Raw genomic sequence first — 21,334 nt, forward strand, 5'->3', positions numbered from 1 at the left:
TCTCGCCTATTGACCTTTTTCCACGACTTATTACACTTCATTATCAACGCTGGACTGCTTATAATGCCTCCTGTACAAAGGCACGTTGGTACTGGTAACATCCTTGCTCTCTCCGCTCTCCATCTTGGTTTATTCAACATCCTTTCTCTCCCTCCTACCTCCATTTTCTGCTCCGTAACAGACTTCACATTTTGTATACTCCCCAACGCTTATACCTTCTCCGAAAACGTTCTACTCCACTTTGTAATTGTGGTCTCGATACTGGCTCTATCGATCATCTCATTTTCTCTTGCCCTCTCTATCAACAATATCGCCTGCCATTTCTCTCTATTCTTCACAAAATTCACTGTTCAGGCCCTTTTAATGTAGATTCGTTCATTTTCACCTTATCCCAACCTGTTCTTACTGCCTATTATCTTTATTTACAAAGAACTAAGTTATTTAGCATCTTATAAGCATCTCTAAAGATTCATCTCAATTCCTCATCTTTTTCTTTTCATCATACCGTATATAATTGCCGGGAGAGCGATCTTCGCTAAGGCAAGTTGCAACCGCAGAAGAAGAAGAAGAAATATAAAGTTGCAGTTGTGAACGTTCTTGTAAATCATTTCAGTAACACTGGCAACATAAAATATAAGGGAAGTTTACGAACAGTGTCAAATTCTTATTATATTTCAATTCTCAATGGCTGGTGAGGCGTCTGTTAAGTTGGAATTGATGTGCAAAGAAGAAATTCTTTATGAGTTACCTCAGGAAGATCCACTCGAAGGGAAAGGGTGGACATACGAACTGATGACTGACAACAAAGAGTTAATATTATCTACAACGGAAGAAGAGCAAACAATGGACAAGGATACAGCTATGTATTCTTCGGATGTGAAACTAAACGTTGATAAGGTGAAATCAGAATTTGCAGTAGAAGAAGATTCTACATTTGAAAGTAATATAGAAACGCTAAGGAAAGTAGTGATTGAAGAGACTTGCGCGACCTACTCTAACCACTCCCAACAATTTACAGGAAAAAGTTTAAATTCAGTTCGGCCAAAAAGGTAATGTTCAATTTTTCATATAGTAATTGACTCAGATTGATAATACCGTTACATGGGTTTGGAAACGCTGTAGGTTAGAAGCAATACTCCCGAGTAATATTTAGATATGGGAGATATCTCGAACGTAACTTAGTAATCTACAATTTAGGAATGGCATGTCACACCAAGACTAGCTGCATGCCAAATAATAATAATAATAAGATCGATACCACTCACACTAAACTTATGTAGGGGGCGCGGTGGCTGAGTGGTAGAGCGTTCACTCCCGTTGCTTGGGGTCTCTGGTTCGATCCCAGCTCGCGCCATGTGGAATTTGTGGTGGAAAAACTGTGCTCGTTGGTTTTCTCGGGGTTCTCCCGTTTCCTCCCACCTTCTTCATTTCACTATTTCATTCATTCCTCATCATCACCGTCTCCTTTAGCCTAACCGGCATAAGTGTGGAACGTAAAAGAAAGATTTAATTTCATTTTTTTTTACAGATCTTGTGTAGTTCATATCTTGATAAGATAATGATTCCTTTATTATTGATTACACATTTCTCACTAATTGCTCCATATATTTAAAATATGGGTAGGTATACTCGAAGATATTGTTTTATTTATATAGAGACTTACGTAAAATAACAAACCGCGAGAATGATATTTATCCTGAAATTTTCCAAATTTAAACGTGGAATGTATTATATTGGAACCAAAGCTATGGATGTTTGTGATTTTACTCAAATTTAGCTCAAATAGGTCTGCCCTCATTTTCCCCGAGGGCTTCGAAAGAAATTAACAAAATACAAGATAAAGAATATTCTAACAATGGATGTTCAATAATTGTAGAGGTCCATACATAAATTCATTTCTTAGCTAAATTCATTTCTTTAAAGGAAGTCGACTTCTTATATTCCCAGCAAGCATTTCTAGACCTCCATTTCTCAATATAGGATCGCTTTAGCGCATTAGTGAATGTACACGATATATGAATTATTGTACAAGCAACGCTAACTAGCATGTGCTAGATGGCCTGTAAAAATAAGATTGCTATTCAGCTTAGGGCATTACGCAGAATCTTAGTAAACACGGATAGCGCAAAATACTGTGTTTAGGATAAACTTACATGTCTTGCGTGTTAAATGTGTTTTTCTACCTTCCTAAGTATTTTATAGGTAACATACTGAAATGCTTTCTTTGTTTGCATATTTGTGTTTCAAAGTAACACAATACATTAGGAACGTAATTTCTTAATTATATGGGACTCCTTCATTCCCCAAATTTTTTCTAGTTCCGTATCGTGATTTGACACATTGAATTTTGATACTTCATTTCATTTACAGTGGTTTCTAGCAACCATAACACGGGATTACATTGCACGTCGGCGGTTACTTCGCACAAAATTTGAAAAGAGTTTCACAGTCCTCTGTCTGTAAAACCATGAACTGTAAATGGGTAGTTTCAACTATCCTGTAAGATAGAACATGTAACTGTATTTTGGCTATAATGTTGGGAGTTAGGATCAGTTTTAATTACCGGGAGGGTTTGTTGTTCTAGTAGTATGGAAAGCAGTCACTGTAAACAGCGCCACATTTTAAAAGAATTTCCGTCAAAGTTAAGTCAATTTCTTAGAATACTACTCTTTATAATGGGCTTTGATGCAATTGTTGAAATTAAAATGTGAAACGTTCCATTGGTTGGGTTACTTTGCACAATATACAAAAAAGTATCTTGAACATACGTTTCTGTGCAATGTTTTCCCTTCAGTATTTAAACATTTTACTTTCTACACAAAACTGCATGCATTTTATTAATATTAGAATGATGGTACCGGTATCAGTACTTAGTTTGAATTATCGGCATTTGTAAAGAAAATTATGTATTTTGTAGTACCCACTCAGGAACCACATTCTACTAGTTTAGCATATGTACCACAAAAGTGCCAACTCACGAACAGAAAAAAATATCCTTGTGAAGTTTTTTGATTTTTTAATTCCTTTTGGCCAAGAATATCATCCCAACTGTAATCAGTGGAAGATTTACGGGGCTTGTAACTTTCAGGCTGAAGTTCACTCAAAATTGCATTTCTTTTTTAAAAGATGGCAAGTCTTTAATTAGACTCAAACAGTGACTTTAATCGGTTCTTATCGATTCAGTCACTTCCTGGAACTGTTTCTGCCTGAGTCACTTGTTGGAACTGCTCGTGTCTTTGGTGTGACGTCCTTTTTGAAAGATTGGTGGTAGTTCTTTTTTTCCCACTAGGTGTTTCCGTAGAGTCATATGGTATTTTATTACTGTGATGTCACATCTTCTGTCTGCTTGCATGTCTTTGCTGGTGGAATGCGCGGGACGCGTAATTGGATTTTCGTTTTATGGCGACTACCGAGTTAGCAAGTGCGATTCAGAAAACGTAACATGAATTTAATACAAAGAATCTTAACTTGTCGTTTTTAAATATGTTTGTATTAGATGCGGATATTAACTCATATCGCTTTGCACCACTGTATGGTGTAATTGAGTTAGAAAAACCTGTCATTGTACTGGTCGAAGGCTGAAAATATTTCCGACGTATGGTAAAAGAGGGCGTTTATTGGTTTCTCTTGTTTATAATAAAAGCAAGTGTTCTCGCTTTAATAAATCGACGTCTGTGCGGAAAGGATCATTTTTCTGTAATGTGAGGTTGAGTATACCGCATTGTTCTGGCTATCTTATTTTTTCATGAATCAGCAATTATGAGTTTATTACTTATGAGTGTTCTAGTATGGCAAAGCAGTGAGTGTTTTCTTTTTTTTAATTAATATTATTTTTATTCTTGATTTGTTTTGCATTTGAGTATTTGACAAAGTGTTTGCTTTGCTACTGGTTTTTCCATTATCTTGGGAAGATGTATTTTTTTTTTCTCGTCATGCTGCTCTGATTTATAATTAGTGATGAGTGAGCTTTAAAATTTTTCCTTCTTTCGTTAGCTTTATAGTAGTGGTTTGACTATTTATTGTTTTTTGGATGTTTTTATGGTACTTGAGCGGGGGTTTGAGGAGACGGTAGACCCTATTTAGATATCAGTATTGATAGTCACCGTTTCAGCTGGATTGATTAGGAATGATGTTTAGTAACATTTTGGCCCTTGTACTTAGAGTATAATTCTTAACATTGTACATTACTTTGACTCGGACAGTAACTGTAACCGGATCATATAAACCTGTTGCAATCACTTTTTAAGTCAAAGTACAGATTTGCCAAATATGTAATGTTAGTGATTCTTATGCATATAAGCTGCAAGCCCATTCCTTAAAAGTCTAGTAATTTCTTAAAAAAAAAAAAAAGTATTTTTGAATGAAACACCTCTTAAACTGCTTTTCTGGGTCCGCCACTGTTCACAATTCACAGTTTTCTAACAATAAATTCATTCTGGCGTCTACCTAAATAGGAAATTTACCTAAATTTAGAACTCAGCAGGTTGCAATGGTAATAATTTCCTATGTGAGCCGTATTTTGGATTAGTGCGAAGTAACCCAGAGTAGAGGCTGAAACGCCTCCCAGTTTTACGTTTGTTATGACTTTAAAACGTTTCACATTTCAATTTCAACTACTGCATTAAAGTCCCATTATCATGGTAGTATTCTACGAAACTAATTTAACTTCGACGGAAATTCTTATAGAATGTGGTTCCTGAGTGGGCCTGAGTGGGCTTTGATGCAATTGTTGAAATTAAAATGTGAAACGTTCCATTGGTTGGGTTACTTTGCACAATATACAAAAAAGTATCTTGAACATACGTTTCTGTGCAATGTTTTCCCTTCAGTATTTAAACATTTTACTTTCTACACAAAACTGCATGCATTTTATTAATATTAGAATGATGGTACCGGTATCAGTACTTAGTTTGAATTATCGGCATTTGTAAAGAAAATTATGTATTTTTAGTACCCACTCAGGAACCACATTCTACTAGTTTAGCATATGTACCACAAAAGTGCCAACTCACGAACAGAAAAAAATATCCTTGTGAACTTTTTGATTTTTTTTATTCCTTTTGGCCAAGAATATCATCCCAACTGTAATCAGTGGAAGATTTACGGGGCTTGTAACTTTCAGGCTGAAGTTTACTCAAAATTGCATTTCTTTTTTAAAAGATGGCAAGTCTTTAATTAGACTCAAACAGTGACTTTAATCGGTTCTTATCGATTCAGTCACTTCCTGGAACTGTTTCTACCTGAGTCACTTGTTGGAACTGCTCGTGTCTTTGGTGTGACGTCCCTTTTGAAAGATTGGTGGTAGTTCTTTTTTTCCCACTAGGTGTTTCCGTAGAGTCATATGGTATTTTATTACTGTGATGTCACATCTTCTGTCTGCTTGCATGTCTTTGCTGGTGGAATGCGCGGGAGCGTAATTGGATTTTCGTTTTATGGCGACTACCGAGTTAGCAAGTGCGATTCAGAAAACGTAACATGAATTTAATACAAAGAATCTTAACTTGTCGTTTTTAAATATGTTTGTATTAGATGCGGATATTAACTCATATCGCTTTGCACCACTGTATGGTGTAATTGAGTTAGAAAAGCCTGTCATTGTACTGGTCGAAGGCTGAAAATATTTCCGACGTATGGTAAAAGAGGGCGTTTATTGGTTTCTCTTGTTTATAATAAAAGCAATTGTTCACGCTTTAATAAATCGACGTCTGTGCGGAAAGGATCATTTTTCTGTAATGTGAGGTTGAGTATACCGCATTGTTCTGGCTATCTTATTTTTTCATGAATCAGCAATTATGAGTTTGTTACTTATGAGTGTTCTGGTATGGCAAAGCAGTGAGTGTTTTCTTTTTTTTAATTAATATTATTTTTATTCTTGATTTGTTTTGCATTTGAGTATTTGACAAAGTATTTGTTTTGCTGCTGGTTTTTCCATTATCTTGGGAAGATGTATTTTTTTTTTCTCGTCATGCTGCTCTGATTTATAATTAGTGATGAGTGAGCTTTAAAATTTTTCCTTCTTTCGTTAGCTTTATAGTAGTGGTTTGACTATTTATTGTTTTTTGGATGTTTTTATGGTACTTGAGCGGGGGTTTGAGGAGACGGTAGACCCTATTTAGATATCAATATTGATAGTCACCGTTTCAGCTGGATTGATTATTAATGATGTTTAGTAACATTTTGGCCCTTGTACTTAGAGTATAATTCTTAACATTGTACATTACTTTGACTCGGACAGTAACTGTAACCGGATCATATAAACCTGTTGCAATCACTTTTTAAGTCAAAGTAGAGATTTGCCAAATATGTAATGTTAGTGATTCTTATGCATATAAGCTGCAAGCCCATTCCTTAAAAGTCTAGTAATTTCTTAAAAAAAAAAAGTATTTTTGAATGAAACACCTCTTAAACTGCTTTTCTGGGTCCGCCACTGTTCACAATTCACAGTTTTCTAACAATAAATTCATTCTGGCGTCTACCTAAATAGGAAATTTACCTAAATTTAGAACTCAGCAGGTTGCAATGGTAATAATTTCCTATGTGAGCCGTATTTTGGATTAGTGCGAAGTAACCCCGAGTAGAGGCTGAAACGCCTCCCAGTTTTACGTTTGTTATGACTTTAAAACGTTTCACATTTCAATTTCAACTACTGCATTAAAGTCCCATTATCATGGTAGTATTCTACGAAACTAATTTAACTTCGACGGAAATTCTTATAGATATCTTTGAAATTTTATCAGCCTTTACAGTGTCTGCTTCCCATACCTCTACAAGAACGAACTTTGCCGGTAATTAGAACTGAATTTAACCGCCAACATTATAGCCAAAATACAGTTACATATTCTATCTTACGGTGGAAGTTGAAACTTCCTGTTTACTGTTCGTGGTTTTGCCGACAGAAAACTCTGAAACTCTTTTCAAATTTTGTGAAAAGTAACGCCCGATGTGCGAAGTAACCCCGTCATATGGTACTTCAAAGTAGTTTTATGCAAGACATCATAGTTTTCTATATAAGATATGCTCTATATCAATATTTGGTTTACCTTAACTGGGGAAAAGGAAGTGTTAAAGAAGATGGTATTAATTTACTCTTTCTGTCTCTCTGTCATCACGTTATGAGGATGAAGCTCGATTCGTATACTAATTTATAATAGGAAGCAAATATACACTTATAACTAACAGTATGGAAAAGGGTACTATAGATGGGAAAGACCTCAAAATATTAGGAAGAGTAGAGATAAAAAATGATCAAATAGGGCCGCTGTCAATATCTAATCCGTAGTCTTCGGGCGCAGTAGATGTTGCTCATTAGTATTTAGTTTGCTTAATTTTTATAATGATAGTTATTATAATAATTATGATTGGGAATCGCAACTGTACCGGCAGTAGACTTTGAAATTGCAAGTTTGTAAAGTATTGTAATAACAATTTTTACCTATATTGTGCAAAAAATTCGTATTATGTATCATTTCTTTAACATAGCATACAAGAAATATAACTGGAAAATATATGTTAGTAATCATAACCTATTGAATAATTGAGAAAAATACATAATGATTCCAGTAATGTATAAAAACATTTTTAACAGTCTTTGAAACATTCACCACTCCAAATTGAAAGTAGCATCAATAATCTCTACAGTTTGGAAACACGTCTCAAATAAATAAATAAATTAAGAAATTGTGAATCATTTGTAGGGCTATTCTTTCTTTAAGATCCTCGAAAATTTTAAGTCATTTCACTTGTCTTTTAAATGGTGTTATTTTAAACTGTAACCCATATGGTGAAAAGCAGAACGCACGCCATCAATAGATCCAAATTCAAAACATGTTACAAATAAAACGATTGGGGATATATTTATAGCTCTTACCTAGGATATTCTTATTCTTTCGTAAATTGTAGAAAATAATAACTGATTATTTCAGTCATCGGGTAACGATAGCGTCATTTAAAGGGAAAGACTTCCACCATAGTTCGTCAGAGCGCGTAAATGAGAGGTGAAAATTTAGAATAGGTAAAAAATAGAAGAAATAGATAATTGTAGTTTTTTTTTATCTACGGACATACTTATATTTTTTATATTGTTTCATATAGTAACAAATGTTCTTCACTCAAGTATTACGGATAAGACAATTTAAAATTATATCCTTTGTATTGAGAAGCGGAAAAACTATTATTACCAACCACAAGTTTGATAATATTTCAAGAATAACGGTTGGAAATATTTTCCAACATGTTAATAATCATCATGTACCTTTTACTTGTAACTATTGTGCAACCAAATTTTGTGGAATAAATAATTTTTTTTTTTTCATTTTTAGTAGTTAAGTGGAACAAATTAGGAGTTCGCACTTTCTACAGTTAAGAAATTTGGAAGAATATCCCTAGCTGGAAACTACAAACAAAGTTCCAATTCGTTCTATTTCAAGCGCTTTCCAATTCGAATTTTTGTTTGCGCTGCTCTGAGCCTATCGTAGAAATATATATTTGACATCCTGCTCTTCCTAGAAGACGAGGGCAGTAACTCGTGATTATTTTTTTTAAATGAAGAAAGAAGTATTAATGTCCGTACTGAGAAACAATGAAAGAAATTTTGGGCGTAGCATTAAATTTGTTTCAAACTTGGTGACCAGAATGGCTCCTACTCTGCGGATGGTATAATTTGAGTTGGTTTCATTTCTTTTAGGCGAGTGAAATGAGCTGAGATCTCATTTGAGGATATAAGGAATATAAGAATGTCCCAGGTACAAACCATGAAAAATTTCCCAACCATTTTATTTGATACACGTTTCGAACATTAACAGCTATTGCCAGTTGTTTTCCCTCTAACTGCAAATAATGTAATTTGAGATCAAGTCTTTCTTATTAGGTGAGCGAAATAAATTTTGTTACTCTGCTTTTAGATTTTAGACAGAAGTAAGAATGGCAGATACAAGTACCGTAGGATTTTGTATTTTTTATTTAAGAAAAGCTTTGGAATAGAAGATTAAGAATAGATTTATCAATACAAAATAACTACTCAAGGTATCTTTTTGACAAAGATTTATCAATACAAAATAACTATGCAAAGTATCTTTTTTGACAAAATAGAATTTTAATACCTTTAAAAAATGTACCCGACATCGGTTTCTTCTCTTTGGGTTTCCTTTAAGGGGATGTGGTCTTTATGACCACAAATCGATTTCTAAATAACGTTAGTTTCAACTTTTGTTAAGGGGCAGCAACATTTTGTCAGATAATGTTCACGTAGTACATTTGAAAAGGGTATTTTATAAACGACATTTCGTTTTTCTATATAGAACTCCGGGAAGGTTCTAGATTACTGGTTCCCCATGTAGGTTAGTAGTTGGTTTGGTTTCTTTCTGTAATAAAGTTTATGCATTTAATTTACACGGTATAGCAGAGCGAGCGGTAGCAAGTGAAGGCGGGTTAGAGCCCCGCAGGGCACGTTGTTTTCTGTCTTTATTACTGCTCAATGGGAAGGGGGACAAATAATCTAGAACCTTGCCTAGAACTCCTGTAGGCTTACATCATCATTATTTAAATTGATTTCAGAGTGATGTTTTGTCAAATTTCATTGTGGGCTAATGAGATGTACTCATAAAATGCAAGCGAAGCGTTATTTATTTATTTATAAATTAGCCCTGTACAGTCCAGTTTAAGAATATAATCGTAAAAACGAAATTATTAAGTATATCCCGCCTTTCGAACAAAATTTCTTAGCATAGAAAAATACATCGTATAAGCTGCATTTCATTCTTGAATGCAGATTTGCATTAGGAAAGTACGATGATGATTATGAATCCCAGGCTTTATGAGAGAAAGATGTAAACTGCTTTAAGAAAGACTATTGCCCACTTTTATTATATTTCTTACACGGGGGAATATTCTATGATCCAATAGAAAGTGCAGGAGAGTGAAACTACAAGGACCCAAGCCTGCCGAGGTTATAAAGCCAATGGTTTATAGTTTACTTGTGTATCAGTTTTTCAGTTTTTTGATATATTTTGTTTCCACGTATTATTCCCTTTCTTTAATTTTCACCTTTTCACTTTTTTTTTTTTAAATCACGCTATTTTTGATTGACTTCCACGAAGATATGAGTTTTCTATCATTTTGTCATTACTTGTGTATATTTATAGCTTATACCATACTTCATACTGCCTTTTTGAAGAGATCCATATTTTTGCAGTTGAAGATGTAAACGCTGAGCAATTTCGTATAAAATCAGGAAGTTCTCGAGTGAAGCCTTAAAAATTTAAGTTAAATTTTACATTTCAAATAGTATTACCAGTTGGTAAATACGTACGTCTTCATTAATAAAGATTTATAATTTGTGTTAAAGCAATATATGCCTTTTTTCTTATTTTCGTTGTGTTTTTGTCTCGACATATTCTTTACTATATGTTGAGCTGAGTTCAGAAATTAATTTTATATTTTACTATTTGATGTTATCCCATGCCTCTGGATTAGGTTTTTTTCAATAGTGTTCTCATTTCTACCAGGATCATAATGATAAGCTGTGAAGGGCGTAGACCTGAAATCATTAGGAAGGCGCACTAACTCTAACATATGTGTATTTTTTGTTTAATTGTCTGACCAACAGTTGTATCTGGAGTATTATAACAAAGCTATCCTCGCAGACCGTTTAAACGCTCAAAATCTGTTTCGAAAGCACATAATTTTATTCCGTTACACTCAATAAAACAACTACATCAAACATAAGGTCAAGGGTACTGACTTCTGAAGTAATTATATTTATGCCTAGAAAATTGACTCTCCATAGTGAAATATATAAGCTGGGAGGAGAACCACGACGGAATTCACTTATTGGTAGAATCTCGAGTAGACTGCGATGTCGTTCTTCTAGTTTGCATATTGTGATCCGGAGAGTACTTTTACGAAAGAAATAAACCCTTATGTAAAACGTCATGTATAACCTAGATCCCTTTTGTTATTGGCCCCTCAATTGAGCTGTCTGAAAACAGTGAATTAAGTGCACTTTCGAACTATTAGTAACCAGAATAACCTATGTAGTTTTTCCTCATTTGTGATAAATTATCGCTTTTGGAAACACTGGTAGATAAATTCACATGAAAAGGTGATGGAACAATGTGGCAATCTACCTTTTTTGTGGTATTTGACATCCTGGGTTTTTAGTTATACACATACTTGTTGACAGCTCGAAAATTAGTTATGATATTCCACTATGGTTTCAGACATCTTAATTATTATTGATGCACTGCAATAATATATATATATATATCGGGGATATATATATATCGGGGTTTTGCAAAATAAGTGTTGCAACTCTTGGGAGGTGACTCCTGCTACTGAGACAAGAAAAAACAGTTCTCTTGAACTTTCGGCTATCGGACATAGTTCGGAAACTATCCAACGTAAAGGGGGCGGGTAAAAAATTTACTGAAGAAGTCATACCTGCTGTATTGAATTTTGCATGTTTCACAATCCTACCATGCACGCGCAAGGGATTCACCAAAGGAACGTAGGGAGTCCTGGATAATATGCCAAATGAAAATTGGTCTAAATGGATATGAATTGATAGGGTTTCTACCAGGTAACAATAATTCGTTTGTATTAAGTCGATATCTGGAACAAATACAAAATGGCGGACACCTTCATGCCCGTTGTGTGTGATTGCTTAATCGCCAGATACGGATATTGGCCAACAGTGACGTTCTGAGTATTAAGTATAGCGTATTTGTACTCAAATGCTCTAGAAAGACTTCTGGAGTGTCAGTAGTGCACAACAGATGAAGCACGGTGATTTACATGTGTGGAAACACTTAACGAAAAATGTCCAGAAATGCACTCAAACTCAATAATATTTCATCAATCGGATGCAATGTGATTTGCACGGTTACATTCCAATAAGGATGCAACAACTGAGGCCAAGTTGAAATTGTGCAAGGGGACTCACTAAGAAACTGGATAAACTAAAGGAATGTCACTAGTGGGATCGCATGATCGATATTGAAATGTGGCCAATGTCTGTATTGATATTAATATGTAGATAAAGGAGAAATGTCAACATGTCCCAGTGTTGCTGGGACACCGTTCCACTTGCGAAAAATAGGAAGATTACTATTTGGGTCTTGTATCTGAGGCCGTGGGCTCCCGATAGGATTGTAAACTGCAACCACTCGAGCGAAAGCGAGCGCTCTAGCCCTGAGGCTTCGAGGGAACCTCACTTTTTCGATATTCACTTTCTCTGTATTCATTCCTTTGAAAAGTACCCATATTGTTTGGCAAGCGTTCCTGTACAGCTTCTCGACATGCTTGTTTGTTTCGTTTTGTTTCTCCTACTGCACAGTTGTAAACAATCAGAGCTTTAAGACGTTTGCTCCTATTTCTCATGTCGTTTTATTTTTCATATGTATGGTGTTCCAGCAGTAGTATTACATGTGCCAAATTGGTTCATTTTCATCTTTGTCTTGGTACGTGCTCTGTGTATAAGATACGAATTTCTGGAGGTATTTTCCTATATTTCGAGTACGTCATATGTCCCAGAAGACGTGGAACGTGATATAAGTTTGTTATTTTCACGCTCTATCAGAATTTGAACCATGGATTAAGAGATTTCTTGTCATATGTGTCGACTGTGGGACAATGTCCCAAACAGAGAGGGACATTGATACAATCGTGTTCTAGTTATGTTCTACCGAAAAGTGCACCAGTTGTTATAGCAGAATGTACAACGAAATTTTCCTAGTTTTCGCACATCGGACGGTGTCCCAGTAGTGGTGAGACATGTTGACATTTGTCCATTAGCTACATGGTGATATCATTACACACATTGGCCACATTTCAATATCGATTATCCGATCCCACTAGTGATATTCCCTGAGTTTACCCGGTTTCTTAGTGAGTCCCCTTGCACAGTTTCAACTTGGCCTCAGTTGTTGCATCCTTATTGGTATGTAACAGTTCTGATCACATTGCATCCGATTGATGAAATATTATTGGTGAATTGGCAATGGCTTTCATGTTCTTGATGCTATTCCTTACATTTTCGACGCTTTAAACTCACGTTTACTGAGTTTGAGTGCATTTCTGGACATTTTTCGTTAAGTTTTTCCACACATGTGAATCACCGTGCTTCATCTGTTGAGCTCTACCGACACTCCAGAAGTCTTTCGAGAGCATTTGAGTACAAATTCGCTATACTTAAAACTCAGAATGTCACTGTTGGCCAGCATTCTTACCTGGCGATTACGCAATCACACACAACGGGCATGAAGTTGTCCGCCATTTTGTATTTGTTCCAGATATCGACGTAATACATACGAATTATTGTTACTTGGTAGAAACCCTATCAATTCATATCCATTTAGACCAATTTTCATTTGGCAGATTATTTGGGACTTCCTACGTCCCTTTGGGGAAACCCTTGCGCGTGCATGGTAGGATTGTGAAACATGCAAAATTCAATACAGCAGGCATCATTTCTTCAGTGAATTTTTTACCCGCCCTCTTTATGTTGTAAAGTTTTTGAACTATTGGAGTTCGAAAGTCATTTTCCTACGCTTTCGGCCCCTTGTAGATCTGAAACTATGTCCGATAGCAGAAAGTTAAAGAGAACTTTTTTTCTTGTCTCAGTAGCAGGAGTCACCTCTCAAGAGTTGTAACACTTATTTTGCAACACCCGATATATATATATATATATATATATATATATATATATATATATACTACTGTTCTAAAGTATTGCACGCCTAGGAAAAAAAATGAAATTTTCAAGTATGTTATTCTTTTAAAAGACGTGAATCATTATTTGCTGTATATTTCGTTCAAAAACTATACTCGGCAAGTGACACTGAAACCTACTAAATATGAAACTTGTAATGAAATGGAATTCCAGTATTTTATCAAGTCGAATTTAATAGCAATATTCACACATTACATATACACAATGACGACATATTTCTTATGCTACATATTTGCAGCATAGAAAGTTGTTGAAATATTTGATTCAACTATTAGTTTTTAGCTATTGAGTTTCTCGTATTTAATGATAATTTTGATACATATTTGTTTCAGCAGAAATGCTTAGTACTTTTTTGTACCACCATTTGCTTTAATGACAGCCTTCAGTCTTTTTGGCATTGAGTCTATCAGATCTCTTACAATATTGCTGTCGATTTCATGATTCCATACGTTCACAATCACTTCCATAAGTTCGCGATTGGTACCAGGCCTTTTCTTTTGAATTTTTTTCTCCATCGGGCGCCACAAATTTTCAATGGGATTAAGGTCTGGTGAATTACCCGGCCATGGGAATACCTCTATACCCAATTCAGACATGACAGAACGAATCTGCAAAACAAAAAATGTTCACAATATTGCTCAATACCGATCTTGAAAACGAATTAAAGATACAAATAATGAAATTTCGCAAGGAAAATAATATGAACTTACCTTTCTTGGTGTGTGGCATGGCGCTAAGTCTTGCTGAAAAATCCACGGACCATCCTGGAAAGCATCGCGAGCCGTGTTCATCAGAGGGCCCCTGAGAACATCTTCATACGAGGGTCACTACGAAAGTTTTGAGATGTGAAATAACTTACATACTTAAAATCAATTTAACACTTACACTTTCTCAAAGTATTCACCATTACACTGTACACACTTTTGCATCCTAGAAAACCACTTTTGGAAGCAGTGTTGCCAGTCTTTTTCTTCAAGTGGTGAAAGTTCATTCTCGTAAGCCACTACAGCTTCTTCAGGGCTGCAAAATCTCTTCCCACGCATGCGATCTTTGATCCTGGGGAACAGAAAAAATCACACGGGGCCAGGTCAGGGCTATACAGCGGATGAGTCATAAGTTTGACCTCCGTAGATTCTAAAAACTGAATTGTGATGTTGGCCGTGTGTGCGGACGCGTTGTCATGATGAAGCAGGATCCCACGCAATCCAGTTCTTGGACGCCGTTCCTGAAGCTTTTGGAACACTTTTGTTAGGCAAACAGTGGTGTACCACTGAGCAGTAACAGTCCTTTGTTCTTCAAGTGGAACAGTTTCAACATGGCCAGATTTGGAGAAGAAAGTTGCGACCATCTTCTTCCCCACACTTCGCGGTCACTTCACTTTCGTGGGTTGATTTTCGTCTGGAAAGATCCAAACTGTAGACTGGCGTTTATTTTGAGGGTCAAATTGATAGATCCAGGTCTCATTACCAGCAACAGTGTCAGAGACGCGTCGAGAATTGCCTCCATCAAATCTTACAATCATTTCTTTACACCATTCCACACGCATGCGCTTCTGCTGTTCAGTCAAAGTGTGAGGCACCCAACGAGATGAAACCTTCCTGAGCCAAAGATAATCATGAAGAATTTTTGTTACTGCTGGCGATTCAATGTTCACTGTAGATTCAATGTCCTTGAAAGCTGTTCGAGGATTTTCTCGAATCATTTGTTCCACAGCGACAATTTTTTCATCTGACACAGCTGTTGCCGGACGTCTAGTTCTCTCTTCATCTTTAAGCGATGTCCGGCCTCTTCTGAATTCCCCAAACACCGAAAAATTGTAGCACGGGAAGGTGCAAGGCCCCCAAATGTTCCCTGCAAACGGTCAATGCTTCGTATCTCGTTCAAACCACTTTTGAAATCGTAAAGGATCATTGCCCGAAAATGTTCCCTTTCGAACTCAATTCTAGACAGCCGAATACTACTCACATCAACAAACAAGTGAAGGCGATACGGCCACGCCGATAAGCGAGGCGAGTTGAAACTTGCTTTGCTTTTTCGCTCTGGATACCACTACCGAACGCAATTGTTGGAATTCAAATACTGTGCCACAACAATGCATATCTCAAAACTTTCGTAGTGACCGTCGTATTGGTCACTATTCATTGTACCCGTAACAAAATATAGCTGTCCAACACCTTAGTATGTCATTGGTCCCCACACCATAACCGAAGGAGAGTGTTTCACTGTAAGTCGAATGCAGTCAGGTTCCATCCTTTCATGCGGTTCGCATCTGATAAGCTACGGTCTGTCACTCATTAGAGAAAATCGACTTTCGTCGGAGAATATAACCGTCCTCCATTTCTCTTCTGTCCAGTTTTCGTATTGTTTAGCCCACGCCAGTCTTTTCTCCAACCTTGCAGTTGTCAAAAATGGTTTCTTCTTTGTAACTCTTGACTTGATACTCATTGCACAAAGTCTTTTTCTGACAACTGATGAACTTGCTTAAAACCCCGTCGCTAGTTTCCACGTTTCCGCGAGCTCTGAAGAGGTGGCTGTCCTGTTTCTGCGGCACAAACGACGAAGTATTCTGTTTTCTCGGGGTGAAGAAATGGGTTGGCGACCACTGCTAGGCAAGTTTTCCATGTTGCCGAAGGTTTTCAGCTTCTTGAGATTGTGGCTTACAGCAGATCTTAAACAGTTAAATCTTTTTCCAATCTCAGCATTCTTTAGTCCTTCCCTACTTAATACTTCAATACTTTTTTTCTTCCTCGGTGTTAATTCTTGAGTTTTTCCCATTGTCAATACTTTACATGCACAAAATAAACAGATAAAAATAAAATAATACTTACAGAACACATTATAACAAGTAAGTTCCTTTGTAAACTTACCGATGACCTGGCCACGAGACTCGGATGACGCAACAAAACCCTACTACGTGACATGCATATATAGGACACCGGATAGTGAAGTTGAAATTTTTGTGCGTAACTTAGAAGTAATACTCTCACATTATAGTTGTACTAAATACAGCCCAGTAGTAGTAGGAGATCTAAATATGGATTTTTTGAAAGATGTTGATGTAAAGATAAAAACATTATTGGGTACGTTTAATTTAAAACATTTAATAATTAAACCTACTAGGATAACTCCAACCAGTATATCAGCACTAGATCAGATAATTCTGAACTCTGACCACTTGAGCTCAAGGGCGCAAGTGATTAGTACCGGATTTTCTGATCATGAAGCTCAGATTGCTGAAATATGTGACAAATACCTCTGTAACTCACAAGTGTAAGAAATATAGGGTAAGAACTTTCAAAGTTACAAGGGTATTCAGTAATCAGAACATCAATTATTTCAATTATTTACTTAGTCACGAAACATGGGAAGGTGTACTTTCATTAAAGAACGCAAATGATATATATAATGAATTCATAAAAATTTTTGCTTACTATTTCGATATAGCTTTTCCTAAAATGAAACTCGTGTTAAAATCCCAGAAAAAGGGACAATGGGTTACTCCTGAAGTACTAAAAGCAAGTGCTACAAACATAAATTTACATAAACTTAGTAAGGTTTTTAAAACAGGTTGTGCAAAGTCCTACTATAAACAATATAAAAAAAGGTACAAGGAACTAATTAGAATGACTAAAAAGAACTACTACCAACTTAAACTTGTTTATGCATCGAATAAAACTAAAACCATGTGGAACATTATAAATGAAGAACTAAATTGTGGCAAAGAGACACCATATGTGAATACAATAATACATGAAGGGAACAGTGTAACAAACCCAAGGGAAAAAGCAGAAATATTTAATAATTTTTTTATAAATGATGTCGCAAAAATTATGGATGATGATAAAGTAAATAAATGTAAACAGAATGGCTACAAAGTAGTTACTGTGAATAATTTTAAACAAAGTTCAAATAAATGTGAAAAAACAATCTTTCTACAGCCAGTATCAGAAGATGAAATAGCAAATATAATAAAGTCTCTCAAAACAAAAATACAGCTGGAATTGATGAAATCTAAGATAATTTATTGAAAAGATGTTTCAATCAGGTGACAAAGCCACTTTGTCATTTAGCAAATATATCACTTACAAATGGCGAGTATCCAGAAAAGTTAAAAATTGCAAAAGTTAAGCTCTTGTTTAAAAAAAGTGAAAAGCAAAACATAAATAACTACAGACCAATATGTCTCCTACCTGTCGTTGTAAAAGTTTTGGAAAAAATTATGTATACCAGGGTAATTAATTTTTTTATTGAAATAAAATGTTATCTCAACAAAACAACATGGCTTTCTTAAAGGTCGATCTGGAAAGACGGCAATATTTAATTTCATTGAGAAAGTAAGAAATATTGTAGATAAGAAAGAAAACTGTATAGGAATCTTTCTTGATTTGCCTAAAGCTTTCGATACAGTACAACACAGTTTACTTTTGAACAAACTGGAGAACTATGGAATACGTGGTACAGCTAGGGACTGGTTTGGTTCGTACTTAAAAAATCGTAGGCAGGTCGTAGAAATAACGCATAAAAATAATAACATTGTAGAGAGCTATTTATCAGATGAATTATATATAAAACACGGAATTCCACAAGGATCTATTCTAGGGCCATTCCTCTTCCTTTTATATATTAATGATTTTGAAAAAAGCATATCCGGCAGATCTTACCCTTTTCGCTGACGATACCACTCTGCTAGTGAGTGGGAAAAATGAGAAATTATTGGAACAGAATGCCAGGCAAACACTAAATGAAGTATCTCTTTGGATGAAGAACAATAATCTTTTTGTTAATGTAGAAAAATCCATTGCTATAAGTTTTCATAACAAGTGCAGTAAACCAATATACCCTAACCTGTATCTGAACTAAAATAAAATTAACTATACAACACACTGTTTGTTTTTAGGTCTTACTATAGATCATAACCTGACATGAGAATTTCATATAGAGTCAGTTATTAAGAAATTAAAATATGCACTAAGGATTATTAGAAAGAAGGTAAATTTAAAATTAGCTAAATCCTTGTACCATTCGTGTTTTAACTCTATCTTGCAATATGGTATCATGTTCTGGGGAAATTCAAGTCAGAGATGTAATGTTTTCAAAATTCAGAAGAAAGCCATAAGAATACTTTGTGATAAGAAACCGAATTTTTCTTGTAGACATTTGTTTAAGAAGGTCAATATACTTCCTCTGGATAGTTTATATTTGTATCGTCTCTTTTTGTATTTGAAAGAACACTCATCGGCATTCGTAACAAATAAGGATGTACATAATCATAATATGCGAAATAAGAATGATTTTCATTTGTGTAATCACCGGTCAGCAATGTATCAAAAAAGTGTAAGTTATGGTGGTGTTAAGTTGTACAACATGCTGCCTATTGATATAAAGTATGGAGAAAATATAGAAAGGTTCAGACAAAAGTTAAAATTATTTCTATTAGAAAATTCTTGTTATACGATTGAGGAGTACGTAAATATCATGACAAGGTAATATTACTTTATTTTACTCATGTACATTTTTGTACATATGACGCATGTTACACTTACTTGAGGACATTCCTCGTACTTGTAAGTTCATACAAAAGAAATAAATACAATACAATACAGTACATTGACAATTTAGCAGTGAAGCTAGATATGGCAAAACAATATCTCTAAATTGTTCCTTAATTTATTTATAACTTATGCGTACTTATTACTGCGTAAAACTTATTTTATTCCGTAAAATACAGAAATATACACATTTTTATCGATGCGTGCAATACTTTAGAACAGTAATGTATATATAACATTTAACTTTTATTACTTTGATCTGTTTACATGACAAGAAGGAAGGACATTCTTACCTTATATCAGAAATCTTTTCAATTTTGCATTATCATGACAGTTTATTAATTAAGACACCTTATTCACTTTATCCCTTTCATACTGCATTAATATAAACGATTGAAGGTTGTGTTGGCCGAGGGTATCCCTTAATCTTTATTTAATAATATTGGGTTTAAAAAACGCTCGTTTACAACTTTTTTGTTTACTTGTGTAAGAGGGGTCAGGAGAAACTTGTACACTTTAAGAAGGTATGTATAACATAAGGCATACATTTGATGTTCATATGTAATTTTGAACAAACACGTGAGGCAAGACTCTCAAGCTTACTTTGATTTTCTACATTGCTGTTTCAATATCGCATCACCATGTTTTCTCTTGATACTCACTACTTAAATAATCAATATCAAAATCACTCATAACATCTCCTTGCGATGTCTTGGACCAAACATCTGCATACAATTTTAGTTCTTCGATAGGTTTCCCTTTATCTATACCACAGATTTTGTTCATTGCATTTGAGAGTAGTTCGTCTTTTAAATCAGAAATCCACCTAGGATCGAAACACACGGAGTCGTGGTAAAGGTTTTCGTGTTTCGAAAACCGGTTAGTCTCACTTTGAATGATTCTTTTAAGGACATCACTGAAATCACACAATCCAAAACTTTTCTCTTCTGTATTCTCTGATTTCATGACATGCCAATTCAGATCATACAGCGATATTTTATATTTGTGAATTACTTCCATTTTTCTTGTAGCTATTTTGGGCAAAGGTGCTACTTAAAAGTGCACAATCTCTTGTTAAAAAGAATAAGACAAAGATATATAGAAGATATGTTTATTTTAGATACATTGTGGTTATAAGAGTTTTAGTTTCGGTTTCCTACGGCAACTGGTAATTATTAATGGAGATTACAGAATAAAAAGTTGTTGTGGTAAATTTGATGTGTCTAATTTCAAAGTTATGCAATGACTAGTTATTTCAAATATACGTATAAATTAAGGGTGCCTGATAGTGGTGACATATCTTAGTGTTCGACCTGGGTTAATGTGACGAAAAATACGTACGTAAACTATAATTATAACGTTACAATCACATGATTACTTTCTATGGAAAGAAAAGTTTTACACTATCGCAGGGAAAGGTAGGCACAGGTTATATGATTTGATCACAGCAAAACGTATGCCCCCCTCTTGGTTTCTTCGGCACCTACCCCTCTCGAACTCCCTACTACCCCTATAACCTCCCGCTACGTGCGACACCCAATCTGTCACGCTCCTTGTGGCTTACAACGACATTCTTTTTGCTAAACCACTGTAACCTTATTGTCAACACCTGGTGTGAAATGCCCCGTAAGATAGTTCTCCGTAGTCTGCAACTCAGTTTCAGAACTGGAGCGCACTAACGGATGCAACATAGATATTTTCCATTTTTTGTATCCAAGTACTATGAAAATCGTCCTGTAATTTAAATGATATTTTTATTACTTGTTTATGGTAATGAACTAATTGTTAAACAATTAATTCATATTTTAACTGAGTTTGATGGGAAAAGTCACGAAATAAAACTGTGTGGGTGGTGGCAATAATATCATGAAATTGCGGGACATGATTCGGGTACTACTTTCCTAGTGTAATCATTAGCAAAACGAACTCACATCTGCGGAACTATTTCCAAACAAGCAAACTGTGTGAAATGAATAGTATATACCCAGTCAGGAATATCCAGAGGAATAGTGACTGGATTTGCGTCAATAGTAATTGTATTTAAGCGCCGAACTCAGCT

The 21,334-nt window shown here is 35.2% G+C and overlaps 1 protein-coding gene across 1 annotated transcript in view; it reads left to right on the forward strand.

Annotated features, from left to right (window-relative positions):
- Positions 1–533: 533 nt before the first annotated feature.
- LOC145675534 (uncharacterized) overlaps positions 534–21,334 on the forward strand; it is a 55,605-nt gene continuing 34,804 nt past the window's right edge. The window contains exon 1 of the mRNA XM_081746021.1: positions 534–1,049. Within this exon, the coding sequence (XP_081602147.1) occupies positions 685–1,049 (365 nt within the window). The 5' untranslated portion in view covers positions 534–684. The remainder of the gene's footprint in view (positions 1,050–21,334) is intronic.

Source organism: Thermobia domestica, chromosome 18 (assembly GCF_964235325.1).
Source record: "Thermobia domestica chromosome 18, izTheDome1.hap1.1, whole genome shotgun sequence".
NCBI lineage: Eukaryota > Metazoa > Arthropoda > Insecta > Zygentoma > Lepismatidae > Thermobia > Thermobia domestica.